Genomic DNA, 20,339 nt, shown 5'->3' with positions numbered 1-20,339 from the left:
CCTGTCAGTATATACAAATAATCAATAGACATGAGAGATGAAATACCTGCAACTAAATAGGCAGTAGTAAGAATTAAAGGCAGCTTGACTAATGAACAGTGAGATATGTTAGATTAGTATTTTCTGTTTGTATTCTGTAACCAGTACACAACTTTCTAGCAGTACTTGGGAATGATTGATAGCATGTGTGGGCTTTTTTATCATGTATTTCAGAGTTCTTGGATTAAAAAGTGATATTAATGGATCAGGCAGGAAGAGGTTATGTTTTGTGGTCTGTAGAGATCTGCGTGTAAGACTTGTTTCTCTACATCAGTGGAATACATAAAATAGAGGAATACAAAATCACTGATATGTGGGTTATTTCCAAATGTCAATTGCAGTTCTAATTTTAAAAGTCTGCTAAGAAGAGAAAATCGGTAGTGCTTTTATTTCTTCATAATGCATAAAGCTAAACTGGAAGAGGAACAGCTAGGAAGCAGTGTTCTGTACCCATTATGACAGTACAGAATGGGGAACTAAAAACTATGACAGTAAAAGAGGAAAACAGCTAGTTGAAATGAGAATTTTAACAGTGATGGTTTTTGAATGGCTTTTGGTGTGTGTGGTTTATTTCAGCTGTTAAAAATTAATAATTTCTGATGATTTCTGCCCCAATAAATACTTCTTGGAAAAAACAAGTCTTTGGAAGTTAAGTCATCTGTTCTTAAGACATGAACTTGCTGAGGACTGACGTGAGAACTATAATCCAGATCTCTGCAGGGAAGATGGAAATTCCTTTTGGAGATGAAAAGGGAAAAATCTTTTGCATTTTTTAAGAATAAATAGAGCATTTTGTGAGAGAGCATTTTGTTGGGGTTGGTTTTGTGTGCAATTTCTTTGTAAAGTACCATCTAGAAATTGTATAAATAAAGTTAAAAATGATTGAAAGCTCTTGGTGTGCAACTGTTGATGGGCCCTCAGCAGCAAAGAATTTTCAAAGCTACTGTAGAAAAACAGTTTGGCTTTGTATTTCAGCAGTATCCTTTCAGCTGTTTTTTGACTGTTTGCATTTTGACTGTTAAGCATTTTGATCCTTTCTCTGCTAAAGAATCAGACCATTAAATAGCATAATTGTCCTTGCTGGAAGTCTTGTTTTTTCCTAGCTGACATCTGAATTTTGAGCTCTTACAGGTTGTATTGTCTGGGTTGTTTTTTTTTTTTTTCTGTTGTGTGTTTGTTTGTTCTTTCCTTTAGGGCTCCAAAAATACATAGAACAGAAAAGAGCTGCACTTGTAAATAGCTTTATGAAGCAGCTACGTTATGCTTTCCTTCAATTTCCCTGCCTCTATGCAGATGTTGATGTATGTTTAAAAATTGAAGTCATGTTGAAACTGAAGATGTTTTTCCCTGTTGAGTCACTCTTCCTCATTATTTGAGAAAACAGATGTGGGAATGAGTACATAAGCCTGCCTTTTCCTGAGGAGGGTGAATTGAGGGGTGGGGGCATGTGGACTCCTTTCATTTGGGGTCCCAGATGATTAATCACTCCGTATTTATCAGAATCTCCTTTTCCGTAGGTCTCCTTGTGGGTACTCTTGATGTTGTGTTGGACTCCAGTGCCAGAGTGGCACCGTATCGAATCCTCTACCAAGCACCAGACTCCTTGGTCTATTGGACTATTGCCTGTGGTAAGGACAAGTACAGTGTGACATGTAGATTTTCGTTCTTCCTGGGTACTCTGCTACATAACTCAGAGAGCATTCTGCCTGCTGAGTATAGTCATTTTATGGCAAATAAATGGGTCAGAATTAGAACTGGTTCTAATGGTTAAATTAAGAAGCTCCGGAACTTCTAACATGAGACCTGGTTTGCCAGTGTGTGCGTACGTGTTGTGCTTGACTGTGACAGAGTGAAAACAGAAATGGCCAGGCCATGAACGGGAAGAGAGGCTTATGTTACTTCCCACTCTTTATCTCTCAAATTAATTCCCAGGCAAGTAGTCTAGTGTCCCTTGACCTTTATGTTCTTCTCCATGCCCATGGCTTACTCCTTCAGCACTTTGAAAGTTCAGCATTCCTGAGTGATGAGAGTGTATGAAGTGTGGCAGAAGGAGCAGTACCTGGGTTATGGCCCCCCCAAATTATCTGAACTGAGCACCTGTCTTCCCTTGAAATGGAAACTGGGAAGATAGTACAATCCCAGCTCTGAATCTGAACTCTAGCTGAAATTGCTAACAAAGTAGTTAATGCATATACCTATTCCCATTTTTTTTTAACTGTTTCTTGAATTTTAACCATATAATACCAGGTTGGGTGACTGGCTTGGTTATTTTTTGTTAAAAACTAAGGCTGCAGTAGCTCAGACTTGTCATCTGAAGGGAACGGTGTGGCTTTTACAGGGAGATTAAATGTTACGGAGCAAATCATGCATCTGTGCAACCTTAAAGATGAGCTACCCAGTGTTGCCTAAGGTTCTGGACTGTAGTTACTTTATGAACTTGCAACTACAATGATCCTTTCTGAACTGATCAAGGACTGTTATCATTATACAGGATACTATGACATTTTGCTGCATTTAGCTATGGCAGTCTGATTTGTCCTACATTGTATAGCTGTCTCTCCTTCTTCCCTATAGGTAGACTGCTGTTTATTTGGTGCTTGTAATCTCTTAATTTTGGAGATTTCTTATCCTCCTATGCCTTCCATAAAGCAGTAACCTCTATCTCCAGTGAGTAGCTGTACAGAATGACAGGAACAAATGCAATTGCTTTCTGTTTCGTTCATGCCGCTTGACGTTGGATCTTCTGTATGGGACTCTTCTGGGGAAAAAATAACCCAGGGGGTTTTGTTTGCTCTGAAATGACTATTTAAGTTACGTATAGATGCGAGAACTGTTTAGAATGTATTTTTGGTGTGCATGTGAATTTGCTTTGGTATTAGCTGTATGAGAATGTTAACTGATAGATTTGAGGCTTTATAGCTTCGTAAAGCGGATTTCTAAACAGCATATTCTCCAGTGCAGTGTTGTGTTGAACATGTGCAGGTGAGGAGAAGGGCAGGAGTGCAGAAGGCCTCTTTTCCCAGGAAACTAGCAATAGAATAGGATAGGTTGGCTTTCAGTTGTACCAGGGAAAGTTCAGATTGGATATTAGCGAAAACTTTTCTCAGAAAGAGTGGTAAGGTGCTGGCACAGGCTGCCCGAGGAGGTGGTGGAGTCACTGTCCCTGGAGGTGCTCAAGAGACATGTAGATGCGGCACTGAGGCACATGGTTAGTGGGCGTGGTGGTGATGAGTTGATAGTTGGACTGGATGATCTTGGTGGTCTTTTCCAACCCCAATGATTCTATGGCTCCCATGCGTTGTAATTCTGTCTGTTGAACGATACTGGAAAGATATTTTCGGTAACTTTGCAAGAACAGTTAAAACATATTAATTTTGTAATGGTCTAGAAATTCAAAATTTTTACCTGATGAGCTTTGCATATTTTAATAGCACTTCCCACCCCACCTTGAATCTGCTAGTGCTAAATTTAGGGGGAAAAGTGCGTGTATATATGCATATACGTGCTCTATTTGAAAGCAGACAAGATTTTTTTAGATCCTACTCCAACTCTGAAATCAGTCATCCTTACTATGGCTTTGTCTGTGTTTCAGATGTGGAACCATTGCTGTAGGTTTTTTGTAATAATGTTTTTTTTTTTTTGTATACATTCCAGTACAGGCTTCTAAATCTGTATTTCAGGTGTAGAAAAAAGTGAGTGTGAATTATTGGAGTTGTGTTACATGCCTTGGAAGAGGTTTTGAAAAAAGCCTGCGTGCTCTGGTTAACAAAGTGTTGTAAGTTTTAGAGTGCATGGATGTATATGCACAGTTTGAGGTTTTTGCTGTCCAATTCCAGAGCTTGCCATTACTGGCAAGAGCAATTTTAGACTCCCTGAGATATTACAGCTTTTCTTGTAGTGCCTCCTGTAAACAGCAGCAGTTCAAGTTGACTAGTAGGCTTTACAGTTAAGTCTTTGGGAGATAAGACTGGGCATGACTAGGTAATTTTCTTCTCGGACCTGAACTCAGTCTTGTTACCACTATACCTTCACATCTTACCTTTAGACAAACCAACCTAGCTGCTGGAAACCTGACACTGACACCCAGAGACGTTCCTGTGTTGCTTTGTGCTATTATTCTACCTCACCTGCAGGGCAATTCCTCGTTCTCTTGCTCTCTCCATGCACAGTGTATCCTTTCTGCCACTCCCGTCACCTGCAGATCCCTTACCTTTCTGGCTTATGTTTAATGCATTGATCTGTTTCCCCCCTGAGGATGAGGAACAGTAGCTCAGTCTACCAGGGGTTTTAGTCAATCATAATTTCAGCTATGGAGCACTATTTAAAATGAGTATCCATTTAGAGGAGGGGATTAAGTGATTTGTAGCATGTATTACATACTGTAGCTATTTTCCCTTTTATTTTGTGCTGATCTTGAAGGGCTCTATTCCCAAATGTAGTGGTCAACTTTGAATAGGTTTATTTATTGCTTGTTTGTTTTTCTTCCCTCAGAGTAAGTTATTGATTTACCTAGAAGGCCAACAGTGCTATAATAATGAATGCTTCTAACATGCAAAGATAGGCAAAGACTTGGTAGTAGCAACATCAATAGAACAGTTGTTTAAAATCTCACAGTGAACATGTTTCTTTAATCCTGAGTAAATAAAGAAAAAATTATTGACTGTGAGGAGAATTTGGCTAGAACTGCTCCACATCAGGTCTGGATTTTGGCCTGCTTGGATGTTTTTCTGTAGATGACACTGTTTGGAAGAGTGAACTGTAAGATAATGGAGACAAAAAGCAATGGAAACAATGAGATAAGAGATCACGGGTTAAGGATATCTACATTAATAGTAACCAATGAACCACAAACAGGGAATAGATGGATTCATGATAGTGTATGCATTGCTTGTCACAGCTCTTAGAGTTGAGCCATTGTTCTGATGGCAGTCTAGTTTAAAATATGTATTTCTTGTATTTAGTCATTACTTCGTACAGCACTGTAAAAGCCAACAAGAAATAAATAAATCTTTAGACCACCTCCTGAGTTCCAGAAAGACCTGGTTGCGTCCAGAAGTTTTAAGGAGAAGCAGTGATGGCAATCACTTGTGGTTCTGAAATAGCATTGTTTAAGTATGCAGGCTATTCTGCAACATGATTTATGTATCCATATTAAAGCTGTAAATTTGAATTTAACATGGAAAATGCGCAGGAACATTACACTGTGTTGCTTTCACTGGAGTTGTGTAAAGCTCTGATGGTATTGTCTAGAAATATTTTTTCTTCAACACTGATGAACAATGAGGAAGACAGTTGTTTGCTATGTATTCAAGAAGGTTGCGCTGAGTTCTTGTACGAATGACTGAAATGTTTATGTTAAAATGGCATAGCATAAACCGGCATAGACAATTTGTGTCTGTAGGTAAGTTGCAAAATTTATAATAAGCAACTAGTTATAGTGTAACCTCTTCCTAATGGTCATTTCATATAAATGGCTATACGTTGTTGTATTCTGTAGGCTTTAGTTACCAGGTAGATACATTTACTTGCTTGTTCTGATTAAAATAAACCGAAGCTGTGTTTGAACAAAACTGTGATGTGGTATTGGCTCTGTTTCCTAGTTGAATTTACATCCTTTTAGTTAATCTTCAATAAGATGTGAACATTTAATGTTTCTTTTCTGAAAATACTGAAAATCCCAGTTTTGACACAACTCCCTCAGTTTCTTTTGGGGGGAAGTAATATTTTTGTGAGCCCTTAATTTTTTTTTTCCTTTGAGATGTGCACAAATTGATAGTGAAGAGCACCAACAACTTTATTCCACAAAGTGTTGAGAACAGAGGGAAAAAATTGAAGTTGTACTTGTTTTAAGTGAGAAGAAGCAAAAATTTGCATGTTAGTTCTAGCTTATACCAGGAGCTTTCTCATTCTTGTTTGGTACTGCATTATAGACTATGCGTATGTTGATTCCTCAGTATCAAAGATATCTCGCTTGGCCCTTTTTGGTTTGCAGAGAAAATTGAAGGGTTGCTGAAATTACGTTTATTCTTTCACCATGAAAATTAAACCACCTTAGACAATCCTCTCACCTCTGAAAAGACATAGCTTTCTTAGAGGTCTTTCAGCACTATCTTTTTTGAGGAAGAGCCATCATAATAGACTTAACAGAAAATTAGTCCTTTTCAGCATTTGCTCTTGTAATTTCATCATTAATTCATGGTTTTTAGTTGTACATAGTGTAGAGGAATTAGGAATTGTATGTCAGGTACCAATAGGTGCAGGTAATATCTTGGCCAACTTTTCAATGTGATGCTGGGCAGCACAGTGTCATTTAGAGTAGTTAAAATTCAAAATTTATGGTTTTCTTGCTCATCATATTTACATAAGCCCTTTGTACATCTTGAAGGTAGCCACCTATTTACTTTTAAATTACAGCCCTAAGGGAAAGAATTCTAGAGTTTCCAAGGAAGCAGCATGTGTTACATGGTGAAATATTATATCTGTAGTTACTGGCAAATTTTATTTGAGCCTTTTGTGATTAAAAGAACGTAGACATTGGTTATTTTGTGACTTTTTTTTTTGTTGTTGTTTTTTTTACTTTTTGTATATACAGGTTGCTCAAGGAAGGAAATCACTGAACACTGGGAATGGCTTGAACAGAATTTGTTGCAAACTCTTTCCATCTTTGAAAATGAGAATGACATAAATACGTTTGTCAGAGGAAAAATACAGGTGGTTAAGTATGCTACTGTAAATGTTGTTGATGATAGATATGACCATGAAAGGAAGACTGTTGTGAATTCTAAAGAAATTCAATGTAGTAGTCCTAAGACTGCTCTATCTTTGAAATAAAGCCAGATTCTGAGCAGCAGCTTGTGTAAAAAATAAATAGAATTGGGATTAGCACACATGACCACAGCAGTGCAATAAAAACAACATTACCTGCATGGCTACAAACATTAAGGATTCTAAAATTAATTTCAGTTTTGCTTCTGTCTTAAAGGTAGTTTTCTATGTAACTTCTCTTCCCGTACTTAACTGCTTTTTTACATGTGCTTATTATATAATATCTTTTTACTTTTTTTTCTGTGTAGTTAAATCCCACAGTGTTGACACTGACGTTTTATATAGGTGGTGGAGGTTACCAGTTGGTTTTGTTTGGTTTTGGTTTTACCAATACATCTTTCTCTCCTTAAGGGATAGGGAGTAGTTATGCTTCTTAAAATGCTTCATTCGTGCTTAAATAAGAACAGATATTTTGGTAAAGTATTGATTGTAAGTAAAATTACTGTACTTAATTTTTGTGTATTCTAAGCACTGGCTTTGTCTCATTCCTCTTATCATTTCCTATAGTAAATCATTTGTCCTAAGAATTCCATGGTTGTTAGAGGGATTTTTACTAGTGGGTCAAGTATGAGGGCTATAGATGCTCACGGAAACGAATTATTTTAGATGTCATCTGTTCTGTGAAATACTCTGTGAAATATTGTCCTTTAAGGAAATTGTTACTCTTTAGACAATTAGAATATTTTTTAGACTTCTTAGAGTATTATGTATTTGTCCAGAAGATGACAGAATCACAGGATGGTTTAGGTTAGAATGAATGATGTTTTGCTGTCCTTTGCTGTACTTTCTATGTAAATGGACCAATCTGAAGGCACAAAGCATCTTTACTTTCTATAGCATAAAAGGCAGTAAGAAAAGATGATGGAAGAGATCGGAAAAAGAATAGAGCGGAACTTCAGTATAGAGCAGAAACTACTCTAGTCTTTGAGGTATCAAATCTAATCTAATATTTCTTTTTTTCTTCTGCTTAGTTTCTCTCAAGATACACTAAGAGAGATCGTACCAGTTATCCTTCTTTCCTTCTCTTTACAGGAAAATTTTCTTGTGAAATTCTATCCATTTCCGTATAGAACATATTTATGTGGAAGGGGAAAGCTTTACAAATCACAGGTGCCTTAAGTAGTAGTTTGTAGTAGCGGTAGTGTTTTTGATGTTGATTTGCGTATTTAAAATGGGATACTGGTGCAGCAGCTGACTGGTGGTTGTTTGGTTACTTTTGATACAGTCATGGTAGGGAGCAAAGTAATCATAAAGGCAGCCTTGAATAAGGTAAAAAACTGTGTAAGTAAAAGAATGAATAGAAGAGTAATAAGTAAATTACTTCATTGCTGTCACAGCTAACTGTTGTGGCTCTCACCACTGAATGCAATGGTAGTAAGGATACCCAATAGCCTGTAGCAATATACTATGTACTTCTTTCACTCCCTTCTAGGGCATCATTGCTGAGTACAACAAAATTAATGGCATCAAGGAGGATGATGATACAGAAAAGTTTAAGGAAGCCATAGTGAAGTTTCACAAGCTGTTTGGGATGCCAGAAGAAGAGAAATTAGTGAACTACTACTCTTGCAGTTACTGGAAGGGGAAGGTTCCTCGGCAGGGCTGGGTGTATCTCAGCATTAATCACCTTTGCTTTTATTCTTTTCTAATGGGACGGGAAGGTATGTTTTACAGTGAAATGGTTGTTTGTGCATCTAAGAATTGTTTGGGAGTCTTCTGTAGTTTGTTACTATTTGCGTGCTGACATATTTGGGATGCAAAGGCAATGTGGCGTGAAGTAGAAGGAAGGAGCGGTTCCCTGTTTGCCCATACTGCTTAACTGTGCACTTGTTGCCTTATTTGGTTGCACATCAGGAGAGGCTGACTGAGTACCCGGACAGTGGCAGTATTTAATCTATTATCCTTGAGCAGAGTGATTTTTTTTTAATGCACAAAATGTTTTATGATTCTTGTCTAGTTGCTCAAATACTTAACTGTTTTTCTTTTTAAGTGAAGTGGGATGCTGTATTATGATTAAATTAAGGACGTTTCAAAATCCAGTGATAAATAAACTGTGAAACAGTTCATTAAATGGCTTTAGTTGTTGAGGAGTAGTTGCAAGCCTGTCTGATGCATTCAAACTACATTTCCTTGCGTTCCTAGGAAGAGAGAACATCAAGAGTCTGGTCAAGTGCTGTGACAGTGCAAATTATCTTAGCCCAGCTTTGTTGCGTTTGCATGTGGGTGTTCAGTGCAGAAATAAATGATAAACTCTTTTATCTACTGTTTGTCAGATGATATAGTTTGTTTATACCAGCTATGTCTATTTATGCTGTCCTTCTAACTTTTCAAGATATATGAAAATTTCAACTGAATACATTTTATAGTAACTGAAAGATAAATGCTTTTGAATACACTAACTTTTTGGACTGTATATTTTTGTTTGCTTCTGTTCAGCCAAGTTAGTTATCCGTTGGGTTGATATCACTCAACTTGAGAAGAATGCTACACTGCTCTTCCCTGATATGATCAAAGTGAGCACAAGGTCCAGTGAGCACTTCTTCTCAGTATTCCTTAATATCAGTGAGACATTTAAACTAATGGAACAGCTTGCTAATATAGCTATGCGACAACTTTTGGACAATGAAGGGTTTGAACAAGACAGGTCATTACCCAAACTGAAAAGGAAATCTCCCAAAAAAGTATCTGCACTGAAACGGTAAGTAGCACTGACCCTTAGTCATTTGCTTCTCCTCTTTATTTTTACTTACAGCATTCTGTATAGAAGTTTTCTAATGATGCTGCTGTGTGGTGTTATTCCAAAAGGAATGATTGATTCTACATGGTGGCAAAAGGTGTGGAATTATTTAGATATAATTAGTTGGTCTCCTGTTGAAGTAGGAACAGGAAAATACACAAATATGTAAAACAGGAAAATATTTGAGTCATGTTCTTATTTATTTAGAAGCTCTTTTATGTATCATTTGACACTGGCTGCGTTAGATAATCTGTTGCAAGGCCTCTTCGAGAAAACATGTCTGATGTTTATACTTGGTCCTATGGCTGGAATTTAAAAACTATGCTGGGTGACAAATTCCATCTAGAACTTGTTCATTGTGTTATATGTTGATCATGTTAGTGAACCATACAGAATTGTAACAAGTCTTTGTTTATATTTCTCGTTACTTTGTGACATCTGACATTATTTTATCACTTAAATTTGACTGCTCTTCTGTAGTAATTCTTCTGTAATTCTTCAGTGTTTTGCACCAAATGCATTAGCAAGACTAAATCTTGAAATTAGTAGGACTGTAGCCCTACAGATTCCGTTGTATTAATAAATCAACTTCAGAGTAACATTTTTTGAATAATATTATGTGGTCTGCTATTTAATAATCATAGAATCATTTGGGTTGGAAAAGACCCTTGAGATCATCGAGTCTGACTATCTGCCTAATCTTACAAGTCTACTGCTAAACCATGTCTCTAAGCACCACATCCCCACACCTCTTACATACCTCCTGGGGTGGTGACTCCACCACCTCCCTGGGCAGTCTGTTCCAATGCCTAACTACCTCTTGTCTGAGGAAAATTTTCCTGATAGTCAGTATCCAAACTTGTCACAAATATCCTTGTCACAACTTGCAGCTGTTGCCTCATGTCCTCTAGATTCACTACATACTCAGATAGAAAATAGGACCAAGTGCCAAAAGATCACCTAATCTGTTTCTTCTGAGAAATCAGGGTCATTATTTCTGACTCATTTGTAGCAGATTTCTTTTTCTTATGCAGTCTTAGAATCTCCCAGCAAGGGAGATAATACACCACTTACAAGCAAACTATTTCCCCTATTTGCTGTACACTTGGTGTTAGTAACTGAGTTGTATGTTGTAGGTAATGTGCAATAGCTTGTATAAAATATACCTTAAAAAGTATTACATATTTTCTAGAACAAAAGACAGTTTTTGATAGTGTGTTTTTTGTTTTAGGGATCTTGATGCCAGAGCAAAGAGTGAGAGATACCGTGCATTGTTCCGACTTCCCAAGGATGAGAAATTAGATGGACATACAGACTGTACTCTGTGGACTCCATTCAACAAAATGCATATTTTGGGTCAGATGTTTGTTTCTACAAACTACATTTGCTTTACTAGTAAGGAAGAGAACTTGTGCAGCCTTATTATCCCTCTTCGAGAGGTAAATACTTGTAGATTAATGTTAAAAAAAAAAAATTAAGTAATATTGTATTGGAAATTGCATCCTAGCTTTTTTCCATTGCTGGAGAAAACCTCTTTTCATCCCATTAATTTCCTGTGAGCATACTATTCTGATGCGTTCTATGTAATACTTAATGACTATATGTATCTTAGTTCTAAGTTCCTACTACTAAAATTGACTGAGAGTTTTGCCTCTCAGTTTTTATAGCCTTCAAGAATCCTTCCTCTTGTGTAATTTATATTCTGTTTTATGTTTCCATGATATACTTCTTGTGTCTCATAAATGATATGAATTCCTGGATAGATGAACACTTGCTTCTGTCAGATGTAAAAAGATTTGTAATACTAACAGATTCAATCATCTCTTAATACAGACAAATTTGAAGTCCTTTGTTGCTGTACTTGGAAAGCATTCATCAGTGTTAAACAAATGGGTGTATTGCTCTTTTTAAAGATAGTTGCTTAAAGTAAATTTTCAGTAAAAATAATGCAAGTTGGATGCAATGGAAAAAAAATCATACTGAGGAGGTTTTACATAATTGACTTGCTTTGTGGATGGATGGAGAAATATGTAGTCTTGAGAATATTAGCAAAGCTTATCTAAGCAAGGCCAGTTAGCTGATCTGAAGAACCAAAACAAATTCTGTTTGTCTGGAAACTTTGAAGTACATCTTCCCTGTGGTGTGTTGCAACGACCTTGGTTATTTGAGAAGAGATATTTGATTATGGTTGCACTATTTGTCTGGATTTCTGAGGGAGCAACAGTTCTCTGAGTAAAGGGATAGAGGAAGGGTATAAAGTCTGCATTTACAGGGCCTTTTTTTCTGCAAATGATCTTTTTCAGCAACTGATTTGATAACCACAGCCTCAGTAGCATGTGACTCAAAGCAGCCTGAAAGCTTTAAGAAATAGTTGAAGAAAGAAATGTTTTTTTGTGAACAGGTAAGGTCTCAGCACCAGCAAGGAGAGCAGCGCCAACCATTGGAATAAGAAATCAGTATTCTTAATAATTGAAAGGGAAGCTTTCTGTTTAATTTAAGCTTTGCCTCAGACCCAGTGTTCTGTGACATCTTGGAGTGGTTTTGACACAGAAGTCAATGACAAAGTATTGATTCAGGAACGGTGACTGGAAAAAATTTTCAGTAGCTGACTGCACTATTCATTGTGTATAGTCTCCAAGGTCGGTGCTTCAGGTACCTGTGTCTACTTGAACAGACCTAAGTGGATTTTCAGCTGTCATTGTAGCAGAGCTTACTTACTATAGTGTTTGACCTGTGCCTCTGTAAATTCTTTTGTGCTGATTATGCTCAAGCACTTTTTAAGTGGAGTGGAAAAATAATGTAGGAAGAATTTTTAGCTTCCTTCAGGTTAAGGAAGAACTATAAGAGATTTGTAGTTCACAAAAAGAAACTGAAGTTGGCAGGATAGAGAAGTGATTTAGGATCTGAGCTGCACGCTGAAGCTGTTAAACAGATTTTTAAAGTGAATATTGTGCAAAGCATTATCCTTTTAGCTAGAGAAACACTAATATTATAGTACTATTGTCTCACCATTGATCCCTTTTTTTAAAAAAAAAAAAGTGTGATGGGACAAAAGAAAAAGTTGTGATAAACTGAGATGTGCCCTCTTTGATACCAAAGACAGTAAGACAGATTTTATTACCTAGGAAATGGTTTAAAGTCAAAAAAGACAGAAGTACTTCAAATTGCGTATTGAGCTGCACAGAGTTGGTTGGTTGATTTGTTTGAGGCTATTAATAATGCTGTTACAGAATTCATCCACAGTGTGCAACTTACCCCTGAGACTTTGAGGTGTAAACATGCTTTAACAAAAATTCAGGGAACTTGTGCCATGTAGTCAGTAGATAGTAGCATGAGTACTGCTTACAGATTGGAATTCAGTTAGATTAACTACACGCTTACTAACAGCTGAAGGCCAAACAAACTGCCACATCAGAAGATAGGTGTTTTCATTTCAAAGGAGCATGGCATTAGTTTCCCTTAGCTGCAGGTTTCTATACATCATGAAAATGCAATTGAAATAACAGTTGTTACAGCTACATACTGTGATAACATAATAGGAGTGTTCTTGAGGAAGGAGGAAAAGAAAAAAGGCTTATTCATGTATGTTAGCAATAAAAAGTAAGCAAAATTCTCTGCTGATTCAGCCTGTAGTAGTGTTGGGGAGTAGGAGAAGGATTTTGAGGTCCTACAAAAAGCTCATAGATCTGAATCCCACTGAAGAAATTTGGTTGTGCTGCCTCTTGTAAAATGAAGCCTGAGGGAAATAAATGAAGCAGAAAAAGGGAGTTTTGCCAGAGAATGTATAGATGCCAATTGTAGGGGGATGGCAGTCTTCATCTTTAGACTTCTGAATCTTTTAATATGTATCCTGTTGTCCAGTAAAGGGATGCCTGTGATACAAGGGAGGAAAGGACATGGGTTTATTATACTTAAATGGTTTCTTAAAGCAAGGAGCTCAATTAATGAAGATCTTAAGGTAGCTATCTGTTTCTCCCTAGGTGACGATAGTGGAAAAAGCAGATAGCTCCAGTGTCTTGCCCAGCCCGTTGTCAATCAGCACTAAAAACAGAATGACATTCCTGTTTGCCAACTTGAAAGACCGAGACTTTCTTGTACAGAGGATCTCAGATTTTCTGCAACAAACCACTTCAAAAATATACTTGGAAAAAAATATGTCTGGAAGCTATATCAGTTCTGATGACGAGGTATGTAGAGGGGAATGTGAGTTGTTGATTACAAGTGAGTTTTAACCGGTTCAGTAAGAGGCAAGATGACAAAAATGTTCCACTTATTCTAAGGCTACTCCTTTGGACACTGAAATCTTAACGTCTGTGTGTTACTACCTTTAGTTTCCCCTAGGCTGAACAATTAAAATGTTAGAACTAGAATATCCTTTTCATGATAAACCTGAGAGAATTCACCACTGAGGTGGAAGCTACTTTAACTCCTGCTTTCACATTCTGCGATCACAGTACATCTTTTCAGAAAGTAGTGTGGTTATATAACTGGTTAACTGGATATTGCTTTGACTTATCCAAGTCAAAATATAATTGTGAAACTTGAGTATTTTGAGGAAAATATCAGTTAATATGAAACTTGTTATGCAGCTCTCCAACTGCTAGATCTGATACTGTCATACTTCAGGAAAAAGATGTTTGAGTTTGCATGTATATTCTTACTGAACTTCACAACATTTGAATTATCAGAATAACCCTCTTCTGGGCGTCAGATGGCCCTGTTCTGTACCAGTTCCCTATTTTCCCATGCAAAGTAAATAATTTTAAAAAGATATAGTTACATGAATTTTTCTCAGGCACTCTGAGTAGCAATGCTTCTGCTGTGTGTGAAATTTAGGTGCGTCATATCACGACCTTATCAAATCTGTTAAACACAGAAGAGCTTAATAGGCAGAATAGGCTTTTGAAGTGTATCATGTTGGTTTTAGATAGGTAGACCTCATGTTACAACTCCATACTTAGTTTTGCACCGAGTAGCCCTACTGTGTTTGCCATGTAAAACTTCAGTTAGTTTATCGCTCACTTTATTAGTGGTAAGGTATGATTGGTGTATTGTTATAGTTGCATTCCAGAGCACATGCATGTATCTGCATATTTTTCTTGCCTTTTGCTCTAGGTGAAGCTTATTTTCTTCCTACTGAATTACAAGCACAAACCACTATCATTATTACAATTAGTAATATGTCTACATACGTAGAGATGAGTGACCACTAATTCTAATTCTACGCATATGGTGTGAACTGCTATATGGGATCTTACTGTAGTAAAAGTTTTCAAAGCTGTTTGAGAAGTCAGAAAGTTCTGTCTCCAAAATATTTTTCTTTCAAATAACAATCCGTGTTGTCTGTGTTGAATATTCTCTATATGACTTTTTTCAAGTGAGGGCTGCAAAATAACTTCTGTATGGACATCTTTGTGTGTGTATGTAGATACACACAGATGTATCTGTGAATCTCCAATTCTGGACAGCCAAGGAGCCACCTGGGGAGTACTGTGATGTTGACAGGAGACTAAGAGAGCTAATGTAATTGACAGGGTGTACTTAAAGGTAGCACTGCTTTAATACTTCCATAGGATTTAAATACTACTATTTTTTTTTTTGGTAGAGAGGTGGTAGGGGATAGAGCTAGTGAGTAAACTGGAAACAGTTATGTTATTTGACATTGGTTTAAAGTCTGCTGCTTCATGCTCACTCTGAGATTTAATTTCTTTGCTTTGAGTTAGTTTTTTAGCATATATAAACTGTGAAGTAAAAGAAAGTAAAAAGTCTGGACTCGGGCTTAAACCCCATGCCTGTATTGTTTGTGACTGGTTTCTGCAGGTGTTTACAAGATCAAATAGTATTGTTTCTGCCAGCACTCATAAAAGCCTCAGCTCTGAGTCAGAAGGAGAACGACAGTTCAATCTCAATGGCAATGGCATTCCAACAGCAACTCAAGCTTTAATGACTATGTATCGACGGAGGTCACCTGAGGAGTTCAACCCCAAACTGGTAAAAAAAAATAACTTGAAGCCCTGTACTTAACTGAGAAAAGTAGTTCTGTTTGCTTCAAAAAATAAATGCTTTTGAGCCAGACAAGTTTCATTCTGCCACACTAAGGGCTCTACAAGAGGCAATATTTTTTCACAGAAATAAAGCATTACATGTGCTATTGCTCTACCAATAGAAGCAACTTTGCTACATTAAAAAGCAGAGTTGGATGTAAATCAAGGAGAATTTGCATTCCTGTTCTGAAGTACAACTACTTCAATAGTATTCTTTTAACAGCAAGATCTGATGGGATAGAAATTAAGAAAAGAGAGAAGGCAGCCCTTTAATAAGTGAATTGGACTGTAACCAGGTTATTTATTGCTTTCTTGGAGAGTTAGAACATGAGAGGCTTTTAGCATTTCAGTGGGACAGCGTTAGGAAGAGCCACATCTTGATGTATTTCTTTCATTGCTGTTAGGCTAAAGAGTTTTTGAAAGAACAGGCCTGGAAGATTCACTTCGCTGAATATGGCCAAGGAGTGTGTATGTATCGTACGGAGAAGACCAGAGATCTTGTGCTGAAGGGCATTCCAGAAAGCATGAGAGGGGAACTCTGGCTGCTGTTTTCAGGTAAGCATTTGTTCAGATGAGGTCTGTGGGATATAAGTAAAAGCACGAGAGGAGAGAGGATTTTAAAGATATTTAAGAGCGTAGTTAAAAAGGAAACAAAAATATTTGGAGCAAGTAAGACTGTGATTGTTAACAGACACCAGTCTGGGTTAGGTAAGCGTTCTGTTAAGCAGGAAAATACTTTTTTTTTTTTTTTTTCAAACGAGGCTCAGATAATAAGAATATAAAGAAGTATATTCTTATACCAAAAGTTCATAATCTAGGAGGTTCCAGATGCTTAACAGCCATCCACAGGCCTGCTTTGTGTTTGTTATCACTTCTGAATCCAGTTTTATTTCTGGCCTTCACAATAAGCTGTTGCGAGGAAATCCTAAATATAAACTTGTTGCTGTGCCCCCATGTGGAAGATAGTGAGAAAATTTTCTTTGTCCATTCATGTTTTCTGTGCCATCAAGGATTTTCTACTTCTGTGTCCCCTTAAGCATTTGTTTTCAAAGCTGAAGGAATTTACTCATTTTATTACAGCTTGCGTGGAAATGAGTCTGTGCATCAGGTTTTCTTCATACCTTTTCACTTTCTGTATACCTTCTCTAGCTCTGTCCCTTACTGAGAGAGTTCTTTGCAACTACCCTAAAACACTTAGGATATGAGCACAACAGGAACTTTTTATGATGACATAATTAAGCTTTTTTAAAATTTCTTTGCTAATAACGCCTAATCTCATACATGGTCTGTTTGCTAATGGACATTAAAGGGATGTTTTCAGAAAATACATGCAAGAATGCACACATCTGTCCTGTTAAAGTCACTAGTGAAATCTCACAGCAACCCTCTGAGTGTGTAATAGTGTCCTTAAGACAGGTTGAGTCCCCTGCCCAAAATGACCAGTCATTTTCAGAGGGAGGGTAAAGCTCAGGAGTTCCTGTCTTCTCCTTTTTGGCTGAGATGCTGCATTTTCTACAACTGAGCATAATCTATTCCCTCCTTTGGACAAGTAGCTTTCTCAGACATGTTTTGAGTTCAGGACTGTGAGCCCCACGGCCAGATGCAGAGAGAGCTCATGATACCATGTGATGGCACAGCTCTTCTTCATACTTCCTGTTTCATCATAAGTGAGAGGATGGCTTTTTTTTTTTTCCTCCTCTCTCCTAAACTTTGATATTAATATGTCTAGAGGAGAAGACAAGTAGAGTTATTCCTCAGTCATCTCTGCATTACCCTTTTATTTCTTAGATCACCTTTACAAAACAAATATTTCTTATTTGCTTTCAAAATGTTTGTTGGATTTTAAAACTGACCTTTGAGATGAAAGGGTATCAGACGATGATCATCATGTTGGGATGTTTCATCTGCCAAGCCTTGTTTTTTCTTGTGGTTTTAATTGCTGTTCTCCCACCCCCAGGAGCTATTAATGAAATGGCCACTCATCCTGGCTATTATGAGGACCTAGTGGAAAGATCAATGGGGAAGTATAACCTTGCTACAGAAGAAATAGAGAGGGATTTGCACCGCTCCCTCCCAGAACACCCAGCTTTCCAGAATGAGATGGGTATTGCCGCTCTAAGGAGAGTGTTGACGGCTTATGCTTTTAGAAATCCAAACATAGGATATTGTCAGGTAACTGAAATACCTTGACACTCCTTCAGTTTCTGGAATTCCAGTTTTTTCCTTTTATTCCTTCTTCTTCATTTGCACACACTTGAGTATTTAGCCATGTAAGTTCACTGGTAATGGTACAGTGCTTGGAGGAGAAGTGTCAGTGCTGCAGAATTATAATAGTGCTGATGTCAAAGGGATTTGATGCCAGGGCCTGCTCCAGCAGAAGCATTTGCAGTGCATGCTCAGAGGCGTGCCTGGTTTTCTGTAGTTGCATTTTCTGTCTGTAAATTTAGAGACTGGGAAGAAGTTAACTGCAGAACTGTATCGAAGTGTGTCTACAGTAAATGAAAAGTGAGCCACACTTGGGCTCTTCTTTGGGTACTGTTAAACAGAAAAACTTTTTAATTGCACATCTTTGAATTTATTCCTGTGATTCAAGTCAGTGTAGTTTCTGATCTCCAATCATTCTTTCTACATAATTTTCATGAATCACCTGGGCGGTTTTCCCCCTCCCTCCCCAAATTTAACCATTTTTGCATAATGAAAAGTTGAATTCCGGAGTGTTAATTAAGAAGCTTGATTCATGTCTGTCTGAGTGCTACATATAGCATTAGTAAGTGAAAATACAAGCAGTTCTAACATACAGCATCATAAATTATTTGATACCAAATATAACATTAAGTATTAGATACAGTAACCTTTTTAAAGGAAGATCAGTAGAAAGGCGCTGTGTGTCTAATTGATAAAGCTGTCATGATAATTGTTAGTAGCCTTGAGACTTGGTTCATGGCTTTCAGAATGCTGATTCATGGTTACAGTGAGAATTCAGGCCCGGCAGTATTGCATATGTAGTAGACAAGGCGAAAGAAAATAAAAGACTTTGACAGAGTTACAATGTTGTGAGTTCCATTTGAAACCTTAATTGCTATTTCAGAGTAGATAATGATCAAGCTGGACCCTTGAAATGTTAATGACTCAGGATCTGAAATGACTGGCTAATTCCTAAAGACATAAACAGAGAAGAAAATTGCACTGAAATGCTTCATTTCTTCAGACAGAAGACTAGACAGAAGTCTAGTCCGAGGATCTAAGCAAACAATTCAGAGGTCATTATACACTATTGTGATATTTGAAACAGTTTGTAGAAAAAGACGTCAAGAGAACAGTTGAACGTGGAGAGGGAGCAGCAATGAGAGACTTATGTTTCACTGTTAAGCTTTGGTTATTTGTGACCAACACTCTTACAGACACTTGCCTCAGCCCAGTGATTCCAGTCCTTGTACTGGCAGAAAGCATGGGGAGCACAGACTACCTCTACAGGCAGTAATAGATCAGCAATCATCATCAGTGCTCTAGGAGGCATTTTGTCTGTGTTGGACTTGGCTTCCCTAAGAGCACTTATTTACACAATATTGGTAGCAGCGAAACTGGATGCATGCAAACCTCAGTAGGCCCTTGATTATGCAAAGAAACCGTGCTTTTTCTAATGTATAAATAGTTTATTTTTTAGAACTAATTAATTTTTGTCATTTATTTGAGGTTTTCTTAAGCTTTCCTGTGAGCATTGGAAAAAGTCTGAGGTCTGCAGGGGGATTTCTACCTAATTTTCTAACAGTAGCAAGCACTTACCTGCCCACTTACAGTGCTAGATACTGAAGAAATGGATGTAGCAATTTATATCTGTCCTTCTTTTAGGCTATGAATATTGTCACTTCAGTACTTCTCCTTTACGCAAAAGAGGAGGAAGCTTTCTGGCTGCTGGTGGCTCTGTGTGAACGTATGCTACCTGACTACTATAACACGAGAGTTGTTGGTATGCTATGAAAATTTTGTTTAAAAAATTGTGTTAAACAATTACCCAAATGAGTGGGTAACAAGAAGAACCATTTGTGGCACGGAAACTGTTGTGAATGCTCACAGCAAGACAACTTGCTCAGACAGAATAGAAGCAGTTTGCTAAACGGATACAATGCTAGTTAAAAGTTTTTCAACTACTTAGGGTTACGTGGCATTCTCAAGTGGGCTTAAACAGAGTACATCTAAGAGTTGCAGGAGGCTAGAATTGGAATTTTAGAAGATCCAGTTATCTAATAAGGGTGGAAATAAGAGCTCTGACAATTCACAGTAGAGTTCTTTGTGTCTTTTCGCTCCTGATTTGGAAGAGCAACAGTATCTGAAAGCTCTTACTATCGGGTGACAGCTTTCTTGTGTATGTGAAAGTAAATGGCTCTTTCCTTTATCAGGGAAATAGTCTTTGCTCACAAACTTACTTGTGAGTTGCAACTTACAAATGCATGAGATACTCCTTCTTTTTGACTGCTTAAGATACTGATGTTATGGCATAGATATAACCAAGGAGTCTCTAAATTCAAATCTTCACAGGCAAGTCACCTTCGTTGCCTTCAGTAACTAATACTGAAAAGCATTATTCTGTTAGTAATATTAAATGCTAAGCCATAGTATAACATCTATAGGTCCCAGAGCAAATTTGACTCTTTATTAGCTCTTACGAAGTCTGTAATTAATCCAGGAAAAGCCTT

At 37.4% G+C, this 20,339-nt stretch overlaps 1 protein-coding gene across 3 annotated transcripts in view; it reads left to right on the top strand.

Annotated features, from left to right (window-relative positions):
* The window catches only part of TBC1D9 (TBC1 domain family member 9), a 46,580-nt gene that overhangs the window by 12,034 nt on the left and 14,207 nt on the right, over nucleotides 1-20,339 (top strand). For all 3 annotated transcript variants that reach the window (XM_021397014.1, XM_021397013.1, XM_021397015.1), the window contains exons 2-11: nucleotides 1,557-1,667; nucleotides 6,632-6,750; nucleotides 8,297-8,525; nucleotides 9,301-9,562; nucleotides 10,833-11,040; nucleotides 13,582-13,788; nucleotides 15,422-15,592; nucleotides 16,050-16,200; nucleotides 17,603-17,817; nucleotides 19,495-19,612. In XM_021397014.1, the coding sequence (XP_021252689.1) occupies nucleotides 1,557-1,667; nucleotides 6,632-6,750; nucleotides 8,297-8,525; nucleotides 9,301-9,562; nucleotides 10,833-11,040; nucleotides 13,582-13,788; nucleotides 15,422-15,592; nucleotides 16,050-16,200; nucleotides 17,603-17,817; nucleotides 19,495-19,612 (1,791 nt within the window). The remainder of the gene's footprint in view (nucleotides 1-1,556; nucleotides 1,668-6,631; nucleotides 6,751-8,296; nucleotides 8,526-9,300; nucleotides 9,563-10,832; nucleotides 11,041-13,581; nucleotides 13,789-15,421; nucleotides 15,593-16,049; nucleotides 16,201-17,602; nucleotides 17,818-19,494; nucleotides 19,613-20,339) is intronic.

The sequence above is a fragment of the Numida meleagris genome, chromosome 4 (assembly GCF_002078875.1).
Source record: "Numida meleagris isolate 19003 breed g44 Domestic line chromosome 4, NumMel1.0, whole genome shotgun sequence".
Taxonomy (NCBI): Eukaryota; Metazoa; Chordata; class Aves; order Galliformes; family Numididae; genus Numida; species Numida meleagris.
The sequence above is the reverse complement of the archived record's forward strand: the minus strand, read 5'-3'. Positions and strand labels throughout refer to the sequence as shown.